We start from the raw sequence: 12,337 nt of genomic DNA, 5'->3' as shown, positions 1-12,337 counted from the left end.
TTGCGATGCAGTGTAATAAAAAACAAAATCAGCACAATAAAATTCAATGTAATGCAAAAAACATAATGCTTGGCAATTTACTGTGGGATGGATAGTAAGGTTTTATTTAATTCAGTCTAATTTGATCTGTATAGGAGCAGAGTTAAAACATTTTTTAATAAAAAAAAAAAAAAAACTCACAATGGGTTGGTCATCTGCCTCAACCGGTTGTGTTGAGAAATTGAGGAGAAAGAAGAGAGAGCTAGAGACAAGGAAAAAATTGTTGTCATCACTGTTGGGACTAGTTGTTATAATGATAAGAACAATAGTGATTCTTCCAAATGTAATGAAGGTCTTAATAACAACAGGGGCAATGATAGCAGTACCAATTAATAATATTAATAATGATGATTCACCTGAACTCAAGGACGACCTGAGCCAAATTTGGTTGTCTAAGGTCAAACTCACTGACCTCACAAAGCACATTTCTATTAAAGATTAACTGATTTGATTTTGGTGCCTGGGGGTCGAAGGTCACCTTTCAATGAATTTGAGGACTGCCTATCGAGTCCTTTCAATACATCTGACAAAATTTACTTTAAATGATGGATGACCTGATTATAAATTGGTGGTCAAAGGTCAAACACATCTTTTGCCTTGATAATGTAATATCTCTATCTCAAAACTATGCAAGATGCACTTTTAATAGCAGCAATGAGCTGTGACTCTTCTAACATTTATGTGCGTCTTGTGGCTGAAAAGGGGATTTGTTTAATTTTTTCTGTCAGTTCTTATTACTCATCTCCAGTTATTCTTTTTAACTTTACACAACCCCTCTAATGGCTTCAAATGAAGGGTTTGTGTCTGTCCTTGTCCTACTGGATCTTAGTGCAGCATTCAACACTGTTGATCATTAAGTGTTATTACAGAGACTGGAACAGTTAATTGGCATTAATGGAACCGCCCTGATTCCAATGTGTGCAAATAAGATGCAGAAAAATGAGTCCAAGCCTTTCTTACATCCAGCCCTCCTTATTATCAGGCTCTAGCAGTAAGTCTTTAAAGACTCTGCAGCTTGTCCAAAATGCTTGTTTCCTGACAAGAACCAGGAAAATAGATAATATTTCTCCTGTATTAGCTTCACTAAATTAGTGTCACGGTAAGAGAAGCAGGTGGACCTGAAAATGCAGAACAAAAAGGTTTTAACAAAAAGTGTCCTTTAATAATTAAGGCAGGGCTCTTACAAAAGGTTCAAAGGAAGAGATCAAACAAAATCCAAAATAACAGTAAACTCAAAAATGGTCTCAGCAAAAACACGGGAGACACTAGAGAACTTACTTGAGGGAGGAGATACAACGACGGGGTGGTGAGACGACCACATAGGAAGACATAATATGACAACGAAAGGACAAAGACCAAGGGAAGCACAGAAAATTAAATACACTGAACTAGTGACAAACTAGAGACAAGTGGCTCAGGACAAACAGGTGAAACTAATGAAGACAGGAAGTTGAGTAAGGTCATGCAGAATAAAGCATTAAGTGCTTTATAATGACTAATAAAGAGCCAATATGCTACTAATTTGCATGCTAATAAGCAACTAGTTAATGGTTAATATGTGTTCCCTAATAAGTGTTACCATTAAAGACAATAATTCCTCAATTATTTTACCTTCCATTATGCTACAAACTGTTTATTCTAATCAGTGCTGTAAATACAAAATTTTTCTGATTTTCTCTGTTATACGTGGCATTTATTGCACTGTCCGTCCAGGGAGAGGGATCCTTCATGTGTCTCTTTCTGAGGTTTCACCGTTCTTTTCCCCTGTTAAAATGTTTTGTTTTTTTGTAGTTTTTCCTTACCCTTTTTGAGGGTTAAGGGCAGAGAATGTCACACCTTGTTAAAGCCCTATGAGACAAATTGTGATTTGTGAATATGGGCTATACAAATACAATTTGATTCATTGATTTAACAACTAAAAAATTCAAGGTTGCTCACAATTAACACGTGTCTTTTCAAAATGCCTGTTTCTCTTGAAAAGTTTCACATTTGATTTGTAGCAGTTTGCTGGAGGGTGTAGTTCCTCCTCCTCCACAGTAATCTGTTAAAAGCATAGACTTTCATCTGATCTGCCAATGACATCAGTGAAGATGCACACTTGACAGTTTAAAGGAGTAGTTGATCCGAAAAATATATTGTACTATCGATATTGAAAATTAACCTTATATTACACGTTTCGGTGGATGGAATCGTAATATGGCCAAAGGTTTCCTGTGAGCCCCAACTGTTAAATTCTATTAGGAAATTGTGCCCAGATTTCATGTGAGCTAATTTGAGAACTTCTGAACTTGGATCCACAGGTACAGAAGAAGGCCTTCATAGAGAACACAGTTCCTCTCATCATTACCCTCAAGATTCTCCTGGAGCAGAAACGCTCTCCTGCTCTCAGAGACCTCATGGCCTACTTGCAGGTGAGACCACACCATAGACATGTGGAGGATGTATGCCTGATGTCACTGTACACATTTTAATCTTGTTTTTGTCAGTGACATATGAGTATCTATTTTTTTTCTTACCGTTGTAAATTATGACTTCTGTGCATTTTGTATACAAAAAATACAGTATAGAACAGATCTGAGATAGCTGACTGACCCAGAGTGAAGGGCAGGGCGACAGTTATATAGTGGAAAAGGGCATCCCCTTTTCTGGGGGGACTGACTGACTAACTGTCCCAGCTTGTGAACAAAGGGTACAGACATGGTAATTCATGTTCACATAGCTTTGAAGGCAGGTAAGGGGGTTCCCTGGTAAGGAACACCGAGTTGTGATGAGTTACATGAAAAAAGGGGTGCAGTCTCCAAAATCAGTCTGGGTGTAACACAAATGTGGTTTATTTAACATGATGAGAGATTTCTCATAAACCTAAAATGATTCTTTTCTTCAGCAATGTATTAATGCCATTGTGTTACTCTGCTATGCAGTAGTACAGACTTGGCTCAGTAAATGTCTTTTCCATTTCCAACCATTGTCTGTTTGAACAATCGTCTGATGCTGATGATAGATAGACATACTTTATTCATCCCTGAGGGGAAATTCTTTTGTTCCAGCAGTACAGACATGTGCAATAAGGACAAAAATGTTTTCATGGTGACTGAGTTGTTCAGACAGAGCTAAATTGAGGCAAAGTTAAAAGTTTAAGTTAAAAACAGAGGAGACTAGTTGAATGTTTCAATAAAACAATAAAACATTGCAAGAGTAGATGTGGTACAGCGATAAAGTGATAAAACAGTGCAGGTAGTAAGTGATATATTGATGTGCAGAAGAGACTAGCTACTATATACAATCTACGAGAATAACATCTACTGATATTGAATACCAGTCATTATAAATAGCAGCGAATAAATTCAATTTACAATGCAGATGGGAATAGGAGACTAATGTAGTGAAGTTAAACCATCAGTTGTTATTTTGCTACAAGGAGTTATTATAGAACCTGATGGCGGATGGCAGGAATGACTTCCTGAATCTGTCCTTGTGACAGTGGAGTTGTCTGAGTCTAAAGCAGTTTGTTAAACATTCTCCTCTCCACCACTATAAGAATCACTACAGCTATCTGTGCAGTTCATTGTGGAACAGTGAGTTATTCAGCGGCTGGATTTACTTCATTGCTGAATCACTGTAAATTTTAGGTTTGACTTTTGTTTAGGAACATTGGTAGGACAATTTAAATAGGGGGAGGGCCATTTTGATAAAAAAAAAATAGTTGCCTTTATTTGTTTAATCGTGTAAAGCACTTTGTAACTTTGTTTTAAAAGGTTCTGTATAAATGTAGTTTTTCACTGTCAGTACTCAGGACCTATTGAAACTGATGTGTTAAAAACATCAGTTATTAACACCACTTTGCATTCTCCAATTGGCACAAATATTTAAACCTAAAATCAGAGTACAGACCTGAACTGCTCAATATGACAATATTACCCATAGGTCATAGTCTTTCACGCCACTGTGCACCGTCCAATCAGCACCAAAATTAAAAACTAGGATCAGAAACATCATAGGATTTGATTTTGACGTGGCGTCAAAGTTTGACTACACTCAAAACACAAGGTTGTTGTATCTCGGAGACAGATGGTCCAATATATTTTAAACTGGAGATGTAAGACAAGAGTCCCGGCCTGATGACATCTTCATAGAAATAATGACTCAAAATCACAGTGCCCCCTGGTGCCAACAGAAAATGTCTTGTTTTTTGCACGGCACATGCTATGGAAACTGTAAGTTTTCATCAAACGCCATCGATCACAGTACCACCCTGAACAGATCCATATGTCAATATTGATTCATTGTGACAGCGCCACCTGCTGGCGACAGGAAGTGTCATGTTTAATACATTAATGCACTGCTGCTTGCTGCTTTACAATATACAGCTCAAATGAGCTCAGACAAGCTATAAGAACATGGTCAGACTTGTTACATTTCACAAACTGTGTAAACATTGAGATGCAGCGAAGGTTGATCCTTCGCCAAAGGAGAAGAAGTTTTCATAACTCCACTGCTCATTGTCCAATTGGCACCAAAATTTAAACTAATGATCACAGTCCAGGCATAAACAGCTCCAATTTGACTCATCGTCACAGCGTACACCTACTGATTCGACATGAAACAGTAAGTTGTATTTATCTCCACTGTACATTGTCCAATTGGCCTAAAAGTGGTCACACTTTATCAGAGCCCTGACCTGAACAGATCTATAAGTATGTATCTAGTGATAGTGTATACTAGCAGCAGGAAGTTATCCTCGTTTTATAACTTTGATTTGATTTACCTAAATTTTCGCAGGCGTGGTTCGCCTTTGTGTGACGGACGCAGGAAGTGAAGCGTTTATCCTTCCCACAGTGCGCAAAACGCACGTAACACACAGCCGTTTCTTCTGGTCCCCGACCATCCCCCCTCGGCGACTGCATAAGGTCGAGAGTCGGAAGTGCTCAGGTCCTATCAGTGCTGCTTTGCAGCCCTAGTTGAAAAGCACTGCAGGAGATTATGTGGGTCAGAAAATGCATGCCCTTGTGGTTGGATAGTTTTACCATGATCTTTACACTACACTATCATCAGTTTTAATTATAATTAAAATGTCACATGGTAACACTCATCATGGTTAACTGTGAAACTGGTAACTTTTTCATCCCTAATCACGTGTGAGTGCCTTTGCCTCCAGTAAAAGACTCCCTCACTGTAAACACTAGTCTGTGGCAGGTGAGAGGGAAAAATGCAGTTTTATTGAGTTGAGCCTGGGTTTTTATTCGTCATTGCTTGATGAGTTCATATGACCAGTTCAAATCCACTTCTCCTCTGCGCCAAACTGTATATCTCTTGTTTTGTTCAAAGCGGTTTGTTTGGAAGGTGAAGACATTTCCTAATTATTATTATTTATCGCCCCAAATGGTGGTTTTGTGTGAGAAAGTTAGGCATGTTGAATGATTTGCAAGTCCCACTTCATTGCATCTTGGCTTCCTGCTCTGTAATGGCTTTTAGCTGGAAACAGGCTGGGAAAGTTTAACTCACACTGTACCTTAACTGTACTTCTACAGCCTTAAATATAAATTTACTTCATCAGGATTTGACTGTAACTCTACTGCTGTGGTAATAGGCTGTATCCCTGCTTTTTTAGCAAGTGATCAGGTTGAGGAAAAAAGTAATAGTATTATATGTATTATGCTTTTTCCAATCAGGTAACTATGCAGGACTACCGTAATGAGGTGAGAGAGTTTTTCTCTGGTGACGAACAGCTAATGGCTGAGGTGGAGTTTGCTCTGAGGACAGCTGAGAAGGAGAGAGAAATGGAGGAACAGATGGAAATTTGCACCCTGACAGGAGATGCTAAAACTCCCACTGCACAGGTCAGAATACTCTGAAATTGTTTAAGCTCATTTGTAGTCAATGCATATTTACCATATATATATATATTGTGGTGGCAATTTCTGTGAAAACAAGCACAAAGTCAAACACTTTAATTCAGCATCTGCAGATGGACTCACATAAGACATCACCTGAATGACATGCACAAATGATCAAAGAACATAGGAGAATCTGTGTACTCATAACTCACAGCCCCCTCCCACTAAGCATGCAAAGGTATTTATTACCCTCCTATAGTTTCACTCAGTGGAGGAGACATCCTGATTTTATGTTTACATATTCTGCGGAAGATATATATATATATATATATGTATATGTGTGATAAACTGTTTATTTTTATTTGACTGTTTCAGCTTTGTTAGACAATACAAGATATGTGACATCACTTGAACTTATATAAATAGTTCGAAGTACTGAAAATCAGTTTTCATTTGGCAGACAACATATTGAGATGCAAATGCACAAACGTAACTCTCACACACAAAAGATTCAGACTGACAGGTATACAGACTATATGTTGATAGATAAGTTCTTGCTTGAGAGAGAGAACTGCATTGCATGCTGCAGTGAGGTCTGACTGTCAGCATGCTTGGTAAAAATGGAATGAGCACATGGTAGCTCGCGGTAAATATAAAAAAATATTTGGGTTCAGTGGGAAATTGTGGTGGGAAAAAGTAGAATGTAGTAGGCAGCCACTGTGTAGTTCAGGGTTATATCTGGCTTCTGGGCCATATGCAGCTAGCTAGATTGTCTGATTCGGCAAGAGGCAATTCATAAACACAAAAAAATACATACATGTGATCAGAAATCTGTTCAGTGTGACTAAAGCTTTCCTTGCTCGCCCTCGTGTACATTTTGGCGTGTGACATTTACCTGATCTCTCTCTGATCTCCTCTGGGAATGTGGCAGATTCTCTGTCTGAGTGTCCTCCCTCCACACTCCAGCACTCACATATACACTTTAACAATAAAAAGCAAAAAACTGGCCGCGAGACTACATTTTATGCTGGAATACTAACCTAATACACTAATTAACCTAAAAGCTAATTTATATCATAACCATACCATCCTGTATACAGAGTTCGTAACATATCCTGTGCCAAATGTTTCATATTGTCAACAGAGCCAGAGTCAATTTTATTTATTGTTTTGGTTGGGTGTTTTTTTTAATTCATGCTTTATGTATTTAGCATATTTTTATTTTTTAAATTCTAAATGAAATGTCAGATTGCATATGCATAAGGATGAAGTTAATTGCCCTTTTAAAATTGTGTAGCCTGCTTGCATGATTATGCTTTTGCATTATCAGTTGTTTAAAATAGTTTCAAAATAATGACAAAAATATAATTCATCACAATATTTTGTTGGACAATATAATGTCCAACAAAATTTGTTATCGTTACAGGTAGGGATGGGCATGATTAATCGACAAATTGAAAATTTATCGTTAAGAATTTTTTCGATCACGTTATTTTTTTTATCGATGAAATTCTCGAATATTGCGAATAATGTACAGAGGTACCTATGCATCCCGGCAACGTCAGTCCCCACAGAGCGGGTGTTTTTGGCGGCTGGACTGACGGTCACCAGGCTGCGGTCGCGTCTGACCCCATAGCACGTTAACATGCTTATCTTTATCAACAAAAATCAGTAGACTGGTGCTGAAGTTGTGAGTTCGGCCTACTAGTTATTTTTATGAGGCTTTGTTAAGTAGCCTAATTGATCTCTCTCACCCTCTTTTGAGACTCTGTGCCTTTTGGATAGTTTTTGAGTTACATTTTGACAAAACCTGTCAGACCTAAGTATTATTATGTTTTTGGTTAAGTTATTGTTTAACATGATTTTTTTTTTTTTAATTTATTATTATTTTGGAACAAACAAGGGTCAATTGTGTTTAAGATTGCAGCTCGCAGCTGCAGGCTGCTCTGCTTTAGAGCACCGCAGCGCACATCTTCAAGTTTAACCATTGAACGTCAGTTTAACTGCCACAAGAGTTGTTCTTCTCGTAATAAAGATCTCATCAAGGAAAATCACGCTGTATTTTGTATTTTCATTGCATTTTTAATATATAAAAAGTTAAATAATGTATTTTAATTAATACAATTTTTTTTACGATTATTTGAAAATTTAATCGAATGCCCACCCCTAGTTAGAAGAAGAAGATATACTTTTATTGTCACGTTTAACACTTTTACATGCATACATGAAATTGTTCTCCGCATTTAACCCATCCAGTTGGCACCTGGATGAAACACGCATTGACAGATGCCATGTACACACATATACTGGAGCGGTGGGCTGCTGTTGCCAGCGCCCGGGGAGCAGATGTTGGGGGGGGCAGTGCCTATGCACCAATGCACATATCTAGAGGTTTCCTTGCACATATCCAAGCAAATCCACAATAAAATATCCTGAACTAAAACCTAATTAAGCAACCAATGTAAAAAGTTGTATCCCTGGTGTGATATGTGTTAATGATCAACAATAATTTAGCATGGCCTTCAAAGGATCGTATGAACATATTTTCCCCAACCCTGGTGTAGATAAGTGATTGACTATTTCAATCACCCCCTGTGGCAGGATAACGGTACTGCTACTTATTCTTATTTCAAGATGTGGAGGGATATCAGTATCGGTGGCATTGTGAACAAAATGGGTTACATTAATATTTGTATATTTAGCAACAATCATGACATTTTAGACTTTTCAGAAACTTTAAAAAAGTCAACAGGGTATGATGAGATCCATATAAATGTCTGTATTTATTTAGATGTGATAGGTGCACATAGGGTGGTGGAGTAGCAATAATAGAAATAATATAAAGGAGTCTGTGTCTTTTAGGTCATTTATCACAAAGCAAACTTTTTATATTAGATAATAGAATTAAGTCAAAATGCCCTTTTCCCAGTTGTTGGGCTATATTGCTTGTCCTCTGCTCCTGTAGTGACAGTTGCTGATATTTTTAAGAATTTAACTCCTTACATGCCCTCAGAAGTTACAGTTATGAGAGATCTCAACTAGAATTGGATGTTTAAGGACTCATTACAATCTCAATTTTAATAAACAAGCCTTTTTTTTGCGATCTCCAATATAGCAGCCTTTCCTAAACAATAGAAATGCCTGATGCAGAATTAGCATTACACCCCTTTTCAAATGTCTATTCAATTAAGTAACAAAGATGCTCCCTTAAAGAAGATAAGTATAAAATATAGATCCAGTCCCTGCTTCACCTCTGATTTATCAAATCTGTTCCAGTTAAGAAACAAAGCGTGGTCCCAAGTGACATTCTAGTGATCCCTCTCATTGGCTTGTCTTTAGACATCTAAGAAACAAATAGACATATTGGTTCAATCTGACTATTACTTAACGTCCATCTCCAGATCTTGGCGAAACACATCCTCACATACTCTTCCTACCCTTGTAATTTTCAGAAAATGTACATTCACTGAGGAAAAAGAGATATCTACAGCTTTTAACAAGCATTTTGCTTTGCATCTTTTTGAAGATAAGTGTAAAAGATCTGCAATTTCTTCAATCATACTCAATTACCAGGATAGCTCTGTAAGCCTGTCTCCTGCTAATCATAATAATTCTGTTCATGCAGCAAACCATGAACCCTTCTTTTACACTCGACCCCCTTTCTCCTAGAGCAGTTACTGTAGCTCCTCTAGTAGTTGATTCCAAAGCAATTGGTGAAAATAAATATGGCTTTCAGAGCATATAACACATATTTTTTATTTAACCATCTCAACTGCTAAAATTCCTTAAGTATGGAAGTCGGTCCATGTGTTACCTTTGCACAAGGGAGGAGATAAAAGCGAAGAGTCCCACACTACAAATATTTAGGAATCTGGATTTATGAGAAATTCACCTTCAAACCCTGTATTGAGGCACTTATATATATAAAAAATTCAAATGAAACTCAGGATTTTATATAGAAACAAGTCCTGTTCACCCACAACTTGCAACATGACTTTCCAGCACTTCTCGACCTTGATCCAGGATGAAGTACAAAATCTTTTTTCTATCACAAATAAGAGAAGAGAAGATAAGATAATCCTTTATTTGCCCCACAATGAGGACATTTGCAGTGTTAAAGTAGCAAGGAGCACAGTCATAAAATCAGTAAAGTAATAATAAGTAAACATGCAATATAAATACAAGGAAACAATTAAAAAATATATACTAATCATTTTTACAGTGGCTTGGGGCTGCAACATCTTTTCAATCACAAAAATAGTTGGCAACTAATTTAGTAATCATTTAGTTGTCTGTTGTAATGCACTACAGCATCTAGTTAGGGTGGGGGCAATAAACCAGCCAGTCCCGTGCCTTGTTTAGTTCATGTGGTTAGCATTCTCCCTTCTTTTCATTGAAGTCTTTAGACACCATTGACTGCAAAATGTACAAAGCTGATCTTACATGGAACAGCAGCACAACATCACCGAAGAGAACAAACACAAATTTAGTGACATGCAGGAAAATAAATAGATAAATATGGGGGCAGAGAGACAGAAAGAAGGTTAGAAGTGCTCAGTGCATGATGGGGATTCCCCCAGCAGCCTAGGCCTATAGCAGCATAACGAAGGGATGGTTGAGGACTCTCCTGATCCAGCCCTATAGGCCTTATCAAAACAGAAGGTTTTAAGTTTAACCTTAAATGTAGAGATGGTATCTGTTTCATTACATTACATATCATTTAGCCAGAGGTGGACTTAACCATTAGGCAACCGTCAGCAATAACCTTGGGCCCCGAACTACCAGGGGCCCCCCATAAAGAACCTAATAAATTTATGGTTAAGATTTTGTTAAACTTTTCGTTTATTAATTTTTTATAGTCCATATGCTAAAACAACATCAGAATGCCTATAATTCAAAAGTAACTAGTGTCTCTGCAACCCCCTTTACAATGGACTATTCCATGAGCGCGTCCGCGGAACAGAGACTGACAAGAAGTGTTGCGCCAGTTCTCACACAACTAGTTCATGTCCAATATTTTCCATTTTTATATTGGGATTATTTAGATGATGATCATGTGTTTGGTTATTTGACAATGGTGTATGATCATGAATCTGTGTCGCTCTGGTCCTGACTGTGTGTGTCACCTCTCAATGCTGTACTGAGCGCACACATTATGTGGATGACTTAGTTTTACGATGTTTAAATGCAGCCTCATAAACTCTTGATTAAAACACTGAGTTACTTCATGCAGTGATCAGGTCCTGATAACTAGTGATGAGTGTTTATTAGTTATAGTGAGAGCAGGTCAGAGTAGAGGAGGAAATAGAAACTCCAGTTCGATACAAACCAACTGCAGCTTCTGCTCAGATCATGAAGCAGCTGATCACTCTCTGACCTGCTGCTTCATGAACAAGCTCTGATCTCTCTCTCTCTGAAAACAGACATGAAAATAAAAACATTCAAGGGATAGGAAGAAAAAGACAGGGTAGATATAAGACAGAGGCCTATCATCAACTTAATCTGAGATCCTGCTGAAAACCAAGTTATAGATGACAGATCTTTCATGAGAATGGACAATTTGGTACATTCTTATTGTACAGGGATTGTCTGAATTTAGAAGTAAGAAACTCTGGGTCATCCAGGCCTTGATGTTCTTGAGACATTCCTGAAGTTGAACTAAGTGATTAGGTAGCAACAATTCACTTCAATTATATATATCATGATATCGTTGGGTTACTTAACGTAATCCCTGGTTCTTTGATAACAGAGTGAGGTGTTTCATTATGGAAATCACCTTGGCGTGACCAACTACGGAAGCTCCAATGACACGTCTGTCAGTGACAGACAGGTCGAGCTTTGCTGAGGCCCCGCCCCCTCATACTACCACAGCCGACCCGCCCCACTCAACTCATTCTAGACCGGTTTCTTCACGTGTCTACGCGAGGAGGGACGTGATGGTAAAACACCTCACTCTGTTATCAAAGAACCAGGGATTATGTTAAGTAACCCAACGTTCTTTTTCTAACGTTGTTCGGTGTTTCACAATGGGAGATATAGACCACTCCCGAAGCCCTCAACAATTTAAGGCCCAGCAGTTGCTGCTATGCAGACCCTGGTCTGTGTGCCTCTAGCACCGCCTGTGCTACAGAAGGCCCAGAGACATCCAGCCTGTAAAAACCTTACCAAAACATGGGGCGTAGCCCAGCACAATCCAGTGGGACAACCTCTGGTGGGATAACGGCTTGCCTCTATGGGGAGCGGCCCAGTGTGTTAAGCTTCTTCTCCTCCACTGAGGAGAATGGAGGTGGGTGAAAAGCCAACAGCTCCACTGTGGGACACCTGTAACCTGTCTCCACCACTTGAGGCACGAAGGCTGGGTTGGGCCACAAACAGACCTTGGTGAGCCCTGGTACAAAACTATAAACAGGAAGGCCGTATGGATAACCTTTCCTTCGTCCACCAAATCCTGCAAGAAAACACAG

General features: G+C 38.5%; 1 protein-coding gene across 2 annotated transcripts in view; it reads left to right on the top strand.

Annotated features, from left to right (window-relative positions):
* ncapd3 (non-SMC condensin II complex, subunit D3) overlaps positions 1-12,337 on the top strand; it is a 69,512-nt gene that overhangs the window by 28,520 nt on the left and 28,655 nt on the right. For both annotated transcript variants that reach the window (XM_069514348.1, XM_069514347.1), the window contains exons 28-29: positions 2,340-2,450; positions 5,709-5,876. In XM_069514348.1, coding sequence (XP_069370449.1) covers positions 2,340-2,450; positions 5,709-5,876 — 279 coding nt within the window. The remainder of the gene's footprint in view (positions 1-2,339; positions 2,451-5,708; positions 5,877-12,337) is intronic.

The sequence above is a fragment of the Paralichthys olivaceus genome, chromosome 18, assembly GCF_024713975.1.
Source record: "Paralichthys olivaceus isolate ysfri-2021 chromosome 18, ASM2471397v2, whole genome shotgun sequence".
NCBI lineage: Eukaryota > Metazoa > Chordata > Actinopteri > Pleuronectiformes > Paralichthyidae > Paralichthys > Paralichthys olivaceus.
This window is presented reverse-complemented; position numbering and strand designations above follow the sequence as displayed.